This window comes from Vicugna pacos, chromosome X, assembly GCF_048564905.1.
Source record: "Vicugna pacos chromosome X, VicPac4, whole genome shotgun sequence".
In the NCBI taxonomy this organism is placed as follows: Eukaryota; Metazoa; Chordata; class Mammalia; order Artiodactyla; family Camelidae; genus Vicugna; species Vicugna pacos.
This window is the reverse complement of record NC_133023.1, coordinates 64548599-64566999: the sequence shown is the minus strand read 5'-3', so window position 1 is coordinate 64566999 and position 18401 is coordinate 64548599. Positions and strand designations below refer to the sequence as shown.

The 18401-nt window shown below is 32.4% G+C and overlaps 1 protein-coding gene across 1 annotated transcript in view; it reads right to left on the bottom strand.

Annotated features, from left to right (window-relative positions):
* Nucleotides 1-18401, bottom strand: part of LOC116277404 (uncharacterized) — a 338567-nt gene that overhangs the window by 10785 nt on the left and 309381 nt on the right. The window contains exons 10-12 of the mRNA XM_072955917.1: nucleotides 11877-11998; nucleotides 9937-11444; nucleotides 5755-5844 (exon numbers count right to left, since the gene is read on the bottom strand). Coding sequence (XP_072812018.1) covers nucleotides 5755-5844; nucleotides 9937-11444; nucleotides 11877-11998 — 1720 coding nt within the window. The remainder of the gene's footprint in view (nucleotides 1-5754; nucleotides 5845-9936; nucleotides 11445-11876; nucleotides 11999-18401) is intronic.

The following is an 18401-nucleotide window of genomic DNA, read 5'->3' as shown; positions in this document are numbered from 1 at the left end:
TCTCATTTAATAATCCTAAAGATGTGTCTCTGATTTCCAAAAGCAAATGAATGTATTCATATGCAAAAGATAAAACAGAACATCTATAATGACCAATATATCTCCACATGATGATCTGTACCTGCAGAGTTTGGTGTGGCTGCAGTACAGAATGTATAGGGTACAAAGAATAGATCTCTATCAGAGATAATCTAAAGCCTTTACTCTTTTTATTACTTTTAGAGGAGAAGATAAAAATGAAAAAATGACAACAAAGTACAATCTTAATGACATTATCAGAACAAAATAGCTGTTTCTACATGATTTAGAGAACTCAATACTCTGTGTTAGAAAGAGCATTGGTTTTGAGTCAAACAGCCTGTGTTTGAGAATCTGGTTCTGCCATGCATTGGTGATATGATTTGGGCAAGTTACATGTTTACAAGCCATAGTTTCTTCAACTTTAAAACAATTATAATAATATCTAACATTTAAAGTTGTTGTGAGAGCTAAATGAGATACACAATAAGTGTATGGCATTCCTACCCACCCCTCCAAGATAGGACTGAGACTGTCTTGGGATAATATCATTGGGATTGTTGGGCTAGTTGTGAATCTTATATTCTTAGTGACTAGGAATTTTCTAATTTTCTGAAAGTGAAGAAGGACATAATTGTTCAATTGTAAGGAGAAAATTTATATGCTATGATATATATACTTACAATACTATGATAAAAAATCTGAGGGATGCAGCAAAAGCAGTTCCAAGAGAAATGTTTATAATATAAGCCTACCTCAGGAAACTAGAAAAATCTCAAGTAAACACTCTATACCTAAAGGAACTAGAAATAGAAGAAGAAACAAAACCCAAAGTAAGTAGAAGGAAAGAAATAACAAAAAACAGAACATAAATAAATAAAATGGAGGGTAAAATAACAATAGGAGAGACAATAAAGCCAAGAGGTGGTTCTTTGAAAAGGTAAACAAAATTGATAAACTTTAGTCTGACTCTTTAAGAAAAAGAGAGGTCCTAAATAAATAAAATCAGAAGTGAAAGAGATGTTAAACCAATACCATAAAAATACAAAGAATCAAAAGAGATTACTATAACAATTATATGCAAATAAACTGGAGGATCTAGAAGAAATAGACTAATTCCTAGAAATATGCAATCTCCAAAATATTGAATGAGGAAGAAATATAAATTATAAACTGACATTACCAGTAAAGAAATTGAATCAGTTAAAACAAAAACAAAAATAAAACTCCTAACAATTGAAAGTACAAGATCAGACAGCTCCACAGGTGGATTTTACCAAAAATTTAAAGAAGAATTAATACTTATCCTTCTTAAACTGTTCCAAAATATTCAAGAGGAAGGAATGCATCTGAACTCATCTTATAAGGCAGGCATTACCTTGATACCAAAACCAGACAAAGTACAAAAAAAATTGGAGGCCACTACCACTGATGAACATAGATGCAAAAATCCTCAACAAAATACTAGCAAACCAAATTCAATGATAGGTTAAAGGGATAAAACGCCATGATGAAGTGGGGTTTATCCCAGGGATGCAAAAATGTTCAATATCTCAAAATCAATCAGTGTAATACATTACATTAACAAATTGAAGAATAAAAATGATATGATCATTTCAATAGATGCAGAAAAACTATTGACAAATTTCAACATCCATGTATGACAAAGTCTGAACACACTGAGTATAGAGGGTACATACCTTAATATAGTAACAGCCATATATGACAAACCTACAGCCAACACCATACTACAGTGAAAATCTGAAAGCACTTCCTCTAAAATCAGGAAGAGAAGGATGCTTACTCTTCTGACTTTTATAAAAACATAACATTGGAAGCCCCAGCCATAGCAATGTGACAAGAAAATAAAATAAAAGGAATTCAAACTGGAAAGGAAGAAGTAAAACCATCACTTTTTGCAGATGACATGATACTATATATAGAAAATCCTAAAGATGATACAAAAAACTATTAAGAGTCCATCAATGAACTTGGTAAAGTTGCAAGATACAAAATTAATATATAGAAATCTGTTGCATTTCCATACACTAATAATGAACTATCAGAAAGAGAAATTAAGAAAACAATCCTATTTACTATTTCATCGAAATAAAAAAATAATTAGAAAGAAATCTAACAAAAGAGGTAAAAGACGTATACTCTGAGAACTATAAGACATTGACAAAAAATTGAAGTTGACACAAACATACCATGCTCATTAATTGGAAGAATTAATATTGTATAAATGACCATACTACCCAAGGCAACCTAGAGATTCAATGCACTCCTTGTCAAAACACGAAAGTATTTTCCACACGAGAACAAATAATTCTGTATGAAAACACAACTCCTCTGAATATCCAAAGCAATCTTGAGAAAGAACAAAACTTAAAAGTATGACACTCCCTGATTTCAAAATATATTACAAAGCTACAGTATATTCAACAGTGAAAAATTGGAAATTTTCCTGTAAGATTAGGAACAGCACAAGGATGCCCACTGTCACCAATTTTATTCAATATAGTACTGGAACTCTAGCTAGTGATGTTAGGCATGACAAAGAAATAAAAGGCATCCAAATTGGAACACAGAAGTAAAATGGTAATTATTTTACTGATTGATATGATATGATTTTATATCTAGAAATTTCCAAAGACTCAACCAAAAAACTTTTGGAACTAACCAACATATTCAATGATGTTGCAGGATATAAAATCAGCATAGATAAATCAGTTGCATTTCTGTAAACTAACAAAACATCTGAAAAAGAAAGAATACTATCTTATTTACAAGAGCATAAAGAGCAATAAACCTATGAACAAATTTAATCAAGGAAGTGAAACATATGTACAAGAAAATCTACTAAACTTTGTTGAAAGTAATTACAAATATACAGATAAATGTAAAGGCATCCCTCATTTATGGATCAGAAGAATTATCATTGTTAAAATGTCCATATTCTCCAAAGCCATCTATAGGTTCAATGCAATCCCTATCAAAATTTAATGGTATTTTTCACAGAAGTAGAAAAAACAATCCTAAAATTTGTATGGAAACAAAAAAGACCCTGGATAGCCAAAGTGATCATTAGAAAGAAGAACACAGCTGGGAGCATCATACTTCCTGAGTTCAAAATATATTACAAAGCTATAGTAATTTAAACAATATGGCGCTGCCATAAAAAAAGGCACATAGAAGAATGGAACAGAATAAACAGCCCAGACTTACACCCACCAGTTACAGTCAACTAATCTTCAACAAAGGAATCAAAAACATACAAAAATAAGTTGAACCCCCTATCTTACACCACTTACAAAATTAATTCAAAATTGATCAAAGAATTAAACATAAAGTGTGATACCATAAAACTCCTAGAAGAAGACATAGGGGAAAATCTCCTTGATGCTGGTCTTGGCAATAATTTTTTTTGGATATGACACCAAAAGCACAAGCAACAAAAGGAAATTCAACAAGTGGGAACACATCAAACTTGAGCAAAAGAAACAATCAACAAAATGAAAAGGAAACGTATAGACTGGGAGAAAATATTTGCAAGCCATATACTGGATAATAGATTAGTATCTAAAATATATAAAGAATGCATACAACTCAACAACAACAACAACAAAAAACTGAATAATATGATTTAAAATGAGTTAGAAGATCTCAATAGACATTTTTCTAAAGAAGACATCCATATGGCTAATAGGTACTTGAAAAGATGCTCAACATTACTAATCAACAGGGAAATCAAATCCAAACCACAATGAAATATCACCTGACACCTGCCAGAATTGACGTCATCAAAAAGACAAGAGATAAGTGTCGGTGAGAATGTGGAGAAAAATGAACCATCATGCACTGTTAGTAGGAATGTAAACTGTTGCACCACTGTTGAAAACAGTATGGAGGTTCTTCAAAAAATTAAAAATAGAACTACCATATGATCCAGCAATTCCTCTTCTTTATATATACCCAAGGAAATAAAAATGAGATATCAAAGAAATATAAACATTCTCATGTTTATTGCAGCATTATTCACAATGGCCAATATATGGAAACAACCTAAGTACTCCTCATTGTATATATTATTTACCCATGAGAAAGAAGAATATCCTGCCATTTATGACAATACAGATGGACCCTGAGGACATTATGCTAAGTAAAATAAATCAGACAGAGAAAACAAATAACTGTATTATATTACTTAGATGTGGATTCTAAAAAAATGCTGAATATATAAAAACAGAGAGTAAAATGGTTATTACCAGTTGCTGGGGGTGGGGGAATAAGAGAGATGTTGATTAAGGATACAAACTTCCAACTGCTAGAAAAATAAATATTGGGGTTCTACTGCCCAGTATACTGATTATAGACAATAATGTTGTAATACAGGCATCAAACTTGATTAATTTTTCCCATCACAAAAAAGAAAGTTTTGTGTTGTGATAGCAGTGCTAGCTAACACTACAATAACAATCATATTGCAATATATGTGTATCAAATTAACATGCTGTACACCTTAAACATATACAATATTATATATCAAATATATTTCAATTTTTAAAAAGGATACATATGTGCCCAGACTGGAAATATGTTTGAGAAAACTGGATAATTTCAACGGTCCTATCTGCAAGTTCACTGATTCTTTCTCCCACTTAGTTAAATCTGCTGTTGAGCCATTGAATGCATTTTTCATTTCTGTAATTCTACTTGTCTGCTTTTCGCCAAAAAGGGCTTGAGAAGACCTTAAGCCTTCACCCCTAGCTGACCTTCAGGCCCTACAGAAGCAAGATGTGAAGGCTAAGGTAGAGTTGTAAATGGTCTAAATGTTGAAGGAGTGCCAATACAGAGCCAATTAGTAAAGACTGGGAGGGTTTTTTCCTTTTCTTTTCCCCCTTGGTTCCAGGTTTTTAAGGATATTTTGTTAAATCTATTGGGACACACAAGTCAGTGGCCATGTATGAAATACATAATTTACAAATACACTTTATGAAAGTCACTAAATTATCAAACAACAAAATCCTATAACAACCAGCAACAACAAACTCCAGGAAGGGTAGAGAATTTGATTTCCAGAGTTGCCATATTATACTATTAAAATTCATATGCTATTCATTTGAAATGTCCAGGATAAGGGGGATTTATAGATACTTAAAGTATATTAGTGGTTTCTTCGGGCTTGGGGAATGGGAGACATAGGTGGGTGATAGCTATAAGGTACAGTGTTATCTCTTATGGTGATTTAAAAAGTTCCAAAATTATTGTTATGGTTACAAATATCTGTGAATATACTTAAAACTATTGAATTGTGTAGTTTAATGGGTAAATTATGTGTCAGTAAAGCTGTTAAAAAAGACTCTGGGCACTGAGAATCTAATGAGTTTTCCTGGTAGACAACATTTCATACATGTTGTCATAATATGTTGGTGGATGAATTAAATGAATCTTATGTGACTCTAAGGGGAGAGGACTCTTGGAACTTTGTACCTAGTTTTCACTAGACTTCAATCCATATGCTTTTTCCTTTCCTTTTACTTTAATTTGTGTTCTCTCACTGTAAGAAATTATAGCCTTGAGTACTAGTGTATGCTGAGTCCAGTGAATCCTCCTAGAGAATCATTGGACTTGGATATTATCTTCAAATTGATACAACAAGTTCTGTCTTAAATTTTTCCAAAATTGACATAGAATATATGAAATCCTTAGGCAATTTCTATTGAATATACTCACCTCTGTTATCAGTTTGTTGCACAGAGTGCTGTTCTTCAGTTTCCTTTTCTTGGCCATGTGGAGGTGACAGGAAAACAGGCCTCCAAAAACCTATAACAATATTAAATAGACTCAATTATTTTCTAATTTCTAACAAAATAAGATTATAGAAAGTAAAAATTTATATTATATGATTCTGTAGTGAAAAATATTTCTGATAATATTATTTTTCTTCAAATATATCTATTACTAATGATAATCCAACTTCCATGAAGTTTATTAAGGCAATATCGAAATTAAGTTAAAAATATTTCAGTATATACTGGTAATATATTTACCCCATATAAATAGTCAGCAGATCCTCAGTTAACTCTCTGTAAAAATTTTTGTATCCAATTCTTCTCCTAATTAATGAAATATTGAGTGTAAAATTGGCTGACAAGCACCCATTAGAATGACTACTATCAAAACACAAAAACTAACAAATGTTGATGAGAATTTGGAGAAATTAGAACCCTTCTGCACTGTTGGTGGGAATGTAAAATGGTACAACCATTATAGAAAATAGTATGGTGGTTCCTAAAAAATTAAAAATAGAATTACTTTATGATCCAAAAATTCTACTTCTGAGTATATACCCAAAAGAATTGAAAGAAGAATCTCAAAGATATATTTGTACTCCTGTTTGGCATTATTCACAATAGCCAAAAGGTGGAAGCTACCCAAATGTCCATCGACTGATGAATGGACAAATTGTGGTATATCCATACAATGGAATACTCTAGCTTTAAAAAGGAAGGAAATTCTGACACATGCAACAACATGGATGAACATCAAGAACATTATGCTAATTGAATGAAGTCAGGCACAAAAAGCATATATAGGAGATAAATACCTATATGAGATACTTAGACTAGTCAAAATCACAGAGGCAGAAAGCAAAATGGTAGTTAATAGTGACTAGGTGAAGTGGAGAAGTAGGGAGGGAGGGTTACTGTTTAATGGGCAAAGAGTTTTAGTTTTGTAAGATGAAAAGAATTCTGGAGATTGCAGAAAAATGTGAATGTAATTAACACTACTGAACTATACACTTAAAATTGTTAAGACAGTAAATTTTATGTCATGTATATTTTACCACAATTTTAAAAAGTGACTAATAATAGGCTGTGGTGGAGTATGGAGATGAGGGGATATGGTTATTCATATCAGACATATGGAGACTGCAGTTCATTGATCTCAAAATGATAGTACTTGGTGTAAAAATTTAAAGTGTAACATAAATTCTAAACACCATTATGACTTGTAAGCATAGAAGACATTTGTAAAAAAGATAAGCTACAAATTAAGACGTTTTCCAACCAACTGTTCCATTATTTAAAAAAAAAGAACTATTATAATTTAAGGTCCATAGTCACAGGAGCAAAGAGATTGAATTCTGGGCCTGGGAGATGCATCATAGCTGCTTTTATTCCCATCTCTTTACTATATAGGATGGCATAGAGAAGGGACAGACAAGGTACAAGGTGACTTTAAATGGAATGTGTTGCTCCTTTGGGAGTGAACATGAGATGAGTAGCACAAAGAGCATTCTTTTTATACCCATGGCCTTCAGTTTTATATCTGGGATTTTTACATCACATTTAGCTTTTCAGTTTATATTTTCAATATACAACAGCTGAAGATGGTGAAAGCAGCTAGCACAATTTTGTTTCTATGCTTGAAAAGGCTTCTACTTATGGATTGACTGATGTATGTTTTATATTAATAATAACTCATCAATTAGATAATTACAGTTCAATTGCAAATATTTAAAATGTGTCAAAGCCTTTTATAAAAAGCCTCAGAGAAAGTGTCATCTATTAGTTTCATGTGTAATAATACTCTTTTCTCAATTAGATTATAGACTTTATTAAGCCACGGATGTGGCTGAGGTAACACTAGACTAGGATTTTCTATGCTCTAGCTTAGCCGCCGATTACCTACATAATGTTTAGTGAAGTAGTCTGTTTGAGCCTCAGTTTCCTCATTTTAGAAGCAGATGCAATAATACTACAGTGTAGTAGCTCTTTCTAAATTAGAAGGACATAAGATATAAGTAGCATAATTAAACTTGAGAACTCAGGTTAAACATAGGGTCAGAGTCCAGGACAAGTTACTTGAACATTTTACGCTCATTGTCCTCACTGTAAAATTGGGATAGTACATATCACTTAGAGCTGAAATATATCATGTCTTTCTGTTTAACAGCAAAGACTTTGGAACATGGGTTCACAGCCTGACTCTCATTCATCATGTTACCTTGGTTAATTACATAACTTCTTTGTGGCTCAATTTCTTCATTGATAAAATAGATATGATAATAGTGCCTAACTCCTAGGGTTGTTGTGAGGCTTTAATGAATTTGTGCATGTAAAACTAGTTAATTGGTATTAGTTAATTAGTACTAGTGAATTGGTACTAATAAATTTGTATATGTAAAATGCTTGGAACGGTTCCTGACTGTGCTATATAGAGCTTAGCTATTATCAGTAAAGGGGGATAACAATAGTGAATAGGATTAGATGTATTAAATGCATATGATTTGTGTAGCACAGTGCTTAACATTCAATATCAGATGCTAATATTATTTTTATATTAATGGACTTTGAAAGGTTGAAAATGCTAAATAAGTTTAATTTATTATACTTTTATTATTTATTATAATATACACAGCATATAGTGAGCATTTGATTGACAAAAATTTACAAAATGCATCAATAATAATGCAGTTAAGTCCCTGAGAAGTAGTTATGATATTTCACTTGACTTTTATTGGATGGTGTTTAAAAATACTAAAAACTAAAGCTGGATGAGAAATATGATTCTTTATAACTTCAAGGCTGATTAATGCAATTCTTGTAAGATTGCTAATATTATTTCATTAGAACAGAATGATATTGGGTTAGGGGAGAATTAACTTAGTGTTATTAAGTTCAAATCCAGTGAAAAAAATTGTTTTAAGGATTTTCTTCCTTTCCTCACAAAAGGTAGTATACTTTTATTAGCACCCTATCAACACACTGCTTTATAAGAGAATCTCATAAATTAATTTCTCACATTACTTAGTCCTTTCGAATAGAATTGCTTTTCTAACTAGAAATCAGAGAGTTTTTCTCAGAGAATATAAAGAATCAAATGAATATTTTCCTTTGATTGTTCAAATAAAATATTGCATAGTTATTACAGCTGAATTAATGACTTGAGGATAAATGTGCGTGACAACCAGGGCAACCTCTGGATAACAATTAGTGTTATTAAATGTTCCCAAATATGTACTATACTTAATTTTTATTAGATTCATTAGTCTACCCTACTTAAAACATACAATATGGAAAAGTCAGTTTTATATAGGACAAATTTTAAGACTTGTGTGGAAATAGCATATTAAAATAAGAAATAATAATCATACATTTGATATATATACTATTTCAAATACTCTTTGAAAAGTCATTGGAGTTTATTGAGGCATAAAATTTCTCATTATAATTTTAGGGTAAGCTTTCTTAAAAATATTTGGGGACAAATTCTTAGTTTTCATTTCATGCTTTGAGTTGTAGCTAAAAGGCTCTGTGGAAAATGACTAATAAGAAAAATATCTATGAGATGATAATAGTTCCTTTATCATAATAAACATACATTAATAAAATGGCTTAGGAAATGGACAATTCTAATGATTTAGTGTGATAAAGTAAATATGACTAACAAGGTAAATGTCAAGTATTTATTAAAAATTATGGAGCTTTTATAATAAGTTTGAGAGGAGAAAGATAAATTTAATGTTTATATAGTTAGGCTTGGGTACTTCTTTTTACAGTACTAATAATGGGGGAAAAGTTTATGAGCAATCTCTACTCAGCCATTCCAGAACCATGGGAGCTAAATTCAACATGCTGCTTCCTAGGCCACAATAACTGTATTTGCTAAAAATTCTTTGATTTTCTTTCTTTTAAGATAGCAAGATAAAATAGATAAGTAAAGAGCTGATGTGCCTAATTTTCAAAAGTGAATTGAAAATCTGGTATTAAGATGACTTTTCTCTGAATTTCTGATGAAATGATCTCAGACCCGAATCTGTTAAAGCTACTGACATTTTGGAAGTGTCATCATGTAATTAATCAAACTGGAAAATAAGCTGGTTTCAAAAGCCAACACATTGAAGCTTACCCTGAGGACGGTTATCCTTTCTACGAGCACCAAGCCGTTGTGCTTCACTTTCCAAGTCAGGATGGTGTCTTTCTTTGTCAGATACAATCTGGTGCTCTTTTTCACTGTCAGACATTATGAGATACTTTCCCCTCTCTTCACCCATTTGAAATCTCTCATTTTCAGATTGTATCAGACACTGTTCCCTCTCTGTCTCCAACATGTGTCTTTCACTTTCAAATTCATTTTTATATCTTTCATTTTCAAGATTTGCTTGATGTTTTTCAGAATCAGACTCTAGCTGATGTTTTTCAAAGTCATCCCAATGTTTTTGAAGGTCAACCTGACATCTTCTAGAGCTACCCTGATGTCCTGAAGACCTGTGTTGATATCTTCTAGATCTGTCCAAGTATCTCCCACAGTCAAAGTCCAACTGTTGTCTTTCAGAGTCAATCCAGCAGCTTTCAGATTCAGAGCTGAGGCCCATCCAGAATCTTTCCCAATCAGAGGCCCTTTGGCAACTTTCAGCCTTCATCATGTGTTTCACAGAATCAGAGGCCATACCCAGACTTTCAGAATTCAAGTCCATAGGTCTTTCAGACCAAGAATCCATCCAATGCCTCTCAGTGTCAGTGCTCAACTGGAATGTTTTTGCATCCATAAGACATTTCACAGAAGCTGAGGCTAGGCTATATCTTTTTGAATCTGAGTCTGTTGTACATGGTTCAGAGTCAGAGCCCATCATATATCTCTCAGATCTAGTTTTCTCCTGATGTTTTTCTTCCTCCATCAGAAGTAACCCAGATGCAGAAGCTGAGTCAATTCCATCCCTTTCCATGTGTGAATCCACCACATACTTCTTAGAAGCAGAGAGTATCCAGTTTTGTTCAGTCTCCATTAATCTTCTTTCAGATTCCATTAGACGTTTTATAGAATCTGAGGCCATTTGGCATTTTTCTGCCTTCCGCAGGTGTTTCACAGATGCCGAAGCCATGGGGTATTTTTCTGAGTCTGAGTCTATCCTAGGCCTTTCATTGTCAGAGTCTGTCATATATTTTTCAGAGTCAGAATCTGCCAAGCATTTTTCTGAATCTGAGTCCATCCAGTGTTTCAGAGAGTAAAAGTCCAACTGGCGTTGCTCAGCTCCAATTCGGTGTTGCTCTGACTCCATCAGGTCCGCAGAGCCAGAAGCCATCTGAAATTTTTCTGCTTCTAGCAGATGCTTCACAGAATCTGAGTCCATGGGACATTTTTCTGAGCCCAAGTCTGTTTCCCATAATACTGAGTCAGAGTCTTTTGAGTGTTGTTCTAAGTCAGAGTCCAAACCAATGCCTCTGTCAGAGTCAGAATCAATCACACATCTTTCAGAGCCAGAATCCAACAGTGGGGTATCACTTTCAATTATTGTTAGGTCTTGGAAACTTTTATAGTCAAAAGAACTGGCTGAATTTTCAGAAACTTTTGTATCAGAAACTTCTGTTTCAGATTTGTTTCCTTCATCATGTGGCATCATAACTGCTCCTTCATCACTTAAAGAAAAGACAAACATGAATAAGTAAAAATATTCATCAAATGTTAGCACATACATTATTTCTCTGTTGAAAAATCTTCTACAGAAAAATATTATAGAATACATATTTCTATCTATCAAGCTTTGCAAAGCATGAGATATTATTAAGCCTCTGTGAGTAAATTGGAAGAATATCAGTGTAGGCAGATTTTTACGCTCACTTGCAGTTACCTTCACATTAACTGTTTTCCAATGTACCTGAAAGTAATTGCCTGGCTAGGCTACTTCCTTGCAGTGTACTATTTTCTTGTCTCTAACCAATCAATGCATCATTATTTTGAAAATTGAATATTATGTTAAAAATGTAGTAGAAAATAAAAGTAAACTCTTTCTATATTCTATTGTAAGTTGAGATTGTATGTATGTAGACCTGAATATCAGTGAGGCTTACCTTGTAGTGTCAAGCCTTTCTAGAGAAAAATATTCATATCTGTCAGGTACTATTTCATTTGGAAGGGACACATCTTGAAGGGGGAATGTAGTTTCACTTGATGAGCTAGTTGTAGTTATTGGCTGCAAAGCAAAATAAATAATAAAGTTACAATTTCTCAGTTTCATTTAACATGAAACACATCACACTTAGGCATTTTGATTAAGGGTAGGGTGTCACTTCTTTATTTGTATCTATGTTTAAGGGAAAGTCATAATGAAAACCTTCAAAGTAAAACTTCAGAATTAATATTTAAGTATAAGGGTAGACATGCAAGACACATTGTGAAGTGTCTTCCTAGACTCTGCTTTTCCATGAACTAATGATCATTCCCAAATGCTGCACTGGTGCTGTTACCCAATCTCTCGGATGTAAGTAACTGGCATTTGCCCCAAATTGGGACAATAAGATTCTTTTTTCTTTAGAGTTAGAATTAGAGTTAGAGTTAGAATTCAGGATAGTATTTTTTCTTCTGCTGATTATTTGAAATGAAAACAGGCAATCACAGACACTATGAAAAAACAAGGTATGTCACATGCCCAGAGAAATAGAAAAAAGTCAATGTGTAGAGAGTGTAAAGAATAAAATATCCATACAGTAAAGGAAATAGAAACAAGAGATCATAGCCTCTAGAGAAACAGATGAACATATTTCTACCTGGGTTCCTGATTCCAGTTCCTACTAACTATTAACTCTACTTTATGTCTTTGAGTTCTCTAAGGTAATAGTGATCCTTGACTTAATATTCTTACCACTCTGTCTTTTTTGTTCAGGCCAATATGAGTGATATTCTGTTTCTTTCAATAAAAAGGACCTTCATAAAACACCAAAATTGCTGTCAATATTTTATTGTTAACCGCCAAGTGGAACATGCATAACAAGTGAGGCTTCTAGGTGAAAAAGGCGTCCAAGAATAGGAAAGAGTGATCAAAATACATTTTATCTGTATAAATAAATTTATTCCATCTTCATTGAAACCTGAGCAAAAAAATAATAGACTTATACTGTAACATGTTATTTAGGTACTATATGAGAAAAAAAATTCCATGAGTTTTAACATACTCTAGAATTGATTATAATAAGTTTTGGAGTCTCCTGTCTCAGAAGATAACTTTGAGGCTCAAATAAGACAAGAGAAATACTCACTGTGAAAAATGTTAAATGTATAAAATATAAATTATTGACAGATAATAAAGAGAAAGGTAATGTTGATTTACATGGCAAACAAACATGAGAAATACTGAAACATCCACGTCCTAGGGGAGGTATATACCAAGTAATTTTCATGTGCTTCTAAACATTGATATAAAAGTACAAATACTCAGGACTTCTTTAACTCCTATTCTCAAATCATAGTAATTCCTTTTCTATTATGGTTGCTCTGTCACTAGTTTTTATCATTTTGAGTTAAGACAAAAAGGATGAGGGAAAGTGCAAGCAAATTTTATTCAACTAGACATTATCTACATTTAATCAAATAATATCTGCTTTCATAAATTGGTAAGTAATATCCTTTCATGTATTTGATTTATCGGGATCCTCTGGCCTCCTGAGGAACTATACAGTTAATGTTTCTACTCTTTCCAAAAGAACCTAGGGCAGCTCCACATCCTACTACATTAAGGAAAAAATCTAACAGAAAATACAGTAAGTATAGAATTCACATTGGTTATTTAGGATTGGCATACTGCCTGAAGCTCTGGAGACTTTGATTATATCAAAGCTTTATGTCTGACTTTTGGAATGCTAAACGAATTATCTCCTTAGCAGGAATACCTTCAAGGATGTTATAGACTACCAGACAGTTTAAGTTTTCTTATTAATAGCATCACTTTCCAGAGGTAACACTTTTGAAATAAATATATTTTTGCAAGCTATTAAACTTCAATTAACATCAGAAAAGGGAAAATGATATAAATAAATTAATTAGAACTCTGTAAATGCTAATCTCTTAATATCTAAGAGTATGCTTTCATGAGAACTATAGTTCTATATAGTACTGATAATTTATTATTTAGAGAAAAAAATTGCTGTGAAAATCAAATTCAAATAGATTGTTAAATATTTCTCCAACTAATGAATATGTGAAAGATTGTTCCCCAGTTCTAGATAGTTGTTCCCTTTTTCTAAAGAATTGACTGACAGTTTTAAACTGTACACTAAGCTGATTTGCAGTTAAGTCTGTAAAGCTCTGTCCAAAGGTGTTTTCTTTTTTTGGCCAAAGGTTTATCCCTATCTCTCCTTTATTTATATCTGCTATCTTCACTGAATCTTATATAGAACTAAGTTGTTAAATTTCAAAATCTTAAACAATTATTTCAGTCTTTAAGATGAGGAAATTCATTAGATAGATTATTTCCTGATCTGATGACACTGGTGCCACAGCCACACACTTATAATATACAATTGAATCTTAACTAGCCATTGTTCTGAAAGAAATGGACTTGTGGGGTTTCAAGGCCTCAGAGGCTGACAGATGACATTGACTGAGATTCTAGGTTCACGGGAAATATGAAGATAACAAAAATGTTCCGTTAATGGCATATATTATACTTTATAGAAAGATTTCTTTGCCAAAATCTGTTTTTAGGTAAGAATTATCATTGTTAATCTTAATGCATTATATGGAAAAAATCATAGCATGTGATTTGCAAAGTTTTAAGGATTTTAGGGCTTAAGGAATTTGAGGGAAGTAGGAAGAAAGAGTGGCAAAGAGCCCCTTTATTTTCTAAAGGAAGTAAGGCCCACTATTCATGGAATTTGACTCTTCAATGGTCCTCCTTTTTGTAAACTGTCTCCGTCATTGTACACTGTGCATTTCGCTAGAGGTTTACTTTGGGAAAGCATAACTACTAAGAATTCCCATTTACAATTTAATGTCAAAGAAAGAAACTAGAATATCCAGGTATTTTCAACAAGCACCTAAGTAAGTACAGTCCAGTTTAGGATAAAATGAGCTAGCTGAGGCACTGGCAAACTATGCCCTGAGGGCCAAATCTAGCCTACCATCTGTTTTTGTATGGCCTAAGAGCAAAAGAAAATTTTTACATTTTAAAAGTGTAAAGAAGTAAAATGTAAAGTCTATTAGCCCATCAGTAAGAAGTTTCTTTAACAGTTGAGAACATTGTCTTCTTAACCTGCAAGGCATCAAATTATTAAGGACTCCCCTTCAAAACCACTATAGGTAAATGTTTCACCTATTTCATACAGACAGAGAAAGTTAAGCATAATGAAAAGGCAGAGAAACAGGTGTCAATGGAAATAGCAGAGAAGACCCCTGAAAAAAACAAATAATGAAACAGAAATAAACATTTTATCAAATAAAGAATTCAAAGCATTATTTTTTTAAAATAAGAATGTTAACTGAGTTAGGGAAAAGAATAGATGAACACAGAATTTTGACAAGGAATTAGAAAATAACAAAAATACCCAGTCAGACTTAAGACTATAATAACCAAATGAAAAACACAATAGAAGGAATTAACAGCAGACTAGGTGTTACAGAAGAAGGCATAAGTGATCTGGAAGATAAAATAATCAAAATTATCCATTCAAAACAACAAAAAGAAAAACAAATTAAAAAAAATCAAAACAGTTTAAGGGACCTCTGAAACATCAACATTTGCATAATGCAGGTTCCAGAATAAGAGAGAGAAAAGGCCAAAAATATGTTTCTGAAATTATGGCTGAAAACTTCCCAAATCTGAAAAAGGATATAGATATCCAGGTACAGGAAGCACAAAAAGTCCCAAACAAGATGAACCCAAACAGATCCATACCAAGATATAACATAATTAAAATAGCAAAATTAAAGATAATATTCAAAGGCAGCAATAGAGAAACAAAGAGTCATATACAGGGGAATCCCCATAGAACTATCAGCTGATTTTTCTGCAGAAATTTAGAGGCCAGAAGGGAGTGGCATGACATATTCAAAGAGCTGAAAGGAAAAAAAAACTGCATCCCAGGACACTCTACTTAGCAAGATTATCATTTAGAATTGAGAGAAAGATGAAGAACTTCTAGAACAAGCAAAAACTAAATGAGTTCATTAATAAAGAGTGAAGGGATATACATGAAGATGTAAAATATAACATCAAAAATGCAACATGTGGAGGAGGGGAGTAAAAATGTAGATTTTTTGAGTGTCAGAACTTAAATTATTACTCATTTGAAACAAGTAGAAATAGTTATGTGTCAACATATATAAACCCATTGTAACCACATATTGAAAGTCTACAATAGATACACAAAAACTAGAGAGAGAGTAACACAAGTATACCACTAAAGAAAATCATCAAACCACAAGGGAAGAAACTAAAAGGAGAAAAAAAAAAGAACAGAAAAAAACTACAAAAATAATCAAATAAACAAGTAACAAAATGGCAATTACATACATATCAATAATCACTTTAAATGTCAATGGACTAAGTGTTCTAATCAAAAGACATAGGGTGGCTGATTGGATTAAAAAAAAAACAAGACCCACCAATATGCAGTTTACAAGAAACTCACTTCAGAGCTAAAGTCACACACAGACTGAAAGTGAGGGAATGGAAAAAGACATTTCATGAAAATGGAAGTGCCGATAAAGTAGGGGTAGCCAATACTTATATCAGAAAAAGTAGACTTTGAAACAAGGTCTATAACAAAAGATGAAGAAGAGCATTATATAATGATAAAGGAATCAACATAATAAGAAGATATAGCACTCATTAACATATATGCAACTAATATAAGAGCACCTAACTATATAAAACAGATATTAACACAAATAAAGAGAAAATGTTACAATAATGCAAAAATAGTAGGGGACTTTAATAACTCATTTACAGAACATTCCATCTAAAAACAGCAGAATATACATTCTTTTCAAGTGTACATGAAATATTCACGAGGATGGATCACATGGTATGCCACAAAACAAGCCACAACAAACTCAAGAAGATAGAAATTATATCAAGCATTTTTTTTCTTACCACGATACAGAACTAGAAATCAATTACAGGAAGAAAAATGAGAAAAACACAAACGCATGGAGATGAAACATGCTACTAAAAATGCCAATAGATCAATGGAGAAATCAAAGAAGAAATCAGAAAATACCTCAAAACAAATGAAAATGGAAACACAACTTTTCAAAATCTATAGGATGTAGCAAAAATAAAAACCTTCCTCAATACACAAGAAAAATCTCAAACAACCTAACTTACAATCTAAAGGAATTAGTTTAAAAGAACAAACAAAGCCCAAAGTCAGCAGAAAGAAAGCAAAAATAAAGATCAGAGAGAATAAAATGAAGAACCAAAAAAAAAAAAAACAAAGAAAAAAAATCAATGAAACTGAGAGACTCTTTTTGAAAAAGTAAACAAAATTGATGAAGTCAGGCTCTCTAGCCAGATTTAGCAAGAAGAGACAGGAACCAAATAATCAAAATTTTTAAAATAAATGAGGAGAAATAAAAGCAACACCACAGAGATACCAAAAATTTGTAAGAGAATACTATGAACAGTTATATACTCAAAAATCCATAACCTAGAATAAATGGACAAATTTCTAGAGCTATACAACTTGCCAAGACTGAATCAAGGAAAAAATTGAACAGACTGATCATAAGAAGTGAAATTGAATGTGTAATAAAAAATATTCCAGCAAACAAATGTCTGGGATCAGACAGCTTAGCAGAAGAACTCTACCAAACATATAAAGAAGAATGAATACCTACAGTAGTCTCATCAAACTATCCCAAAAAATTGAAGAAGAGTAAACACCCCCAAATTCATTTTATGAGGCCATCATTACTACTCTGCTATCAAAACCAGACAAAAATACTATAAAAAAAGAGAAAATTACAGGCTAATGTCTTTGATGAATACAGATGCAACAATCCTCAAAAATATTAGCAAACTGAATCCAAAAATATATTAAAAAGATCATACACCTTCATCCAGTTGAATTTATTCCAGGGTCACAAGGATAGTTCCACATTTGCAAATCAACCAATGTGATACAACATTAACAAGCTGAAGAATTAAAGTCATGTGATGATCTCAATAAATGTAGAAAAAGCTTTTGAGAAAATTAAACATCAATTTGTGATAAAAACTCTCATCAGTGTTGGTACAGAGGAAACATATCTCAGCTTAATAAAGGTCATTTATGACAAACCCACATCATATTAATGGTGAAAGGTTCTCAGCATTTCCTATAAGACCAGGTACAAGAGACAGATGTCCACTCTTGCCACATTTATTTAACATATTATTGGAAGTCTTGGCCACAGCAATCAGACAAGGAAAATAAATGAAAGGCATACAAATTGGGAAGGAAGATGTAAAACTGTCAGTATTTGCAGATTACATGATAATTTCTATAGAAGCCCTAAATTCTCCACCAAAAAACTATTAGACTAATAAGTGAATTCAGTACATTCAGCAGTGAATTCAGCAGGATACAAGACTAATATACAGAGATCCATTGTTTCTC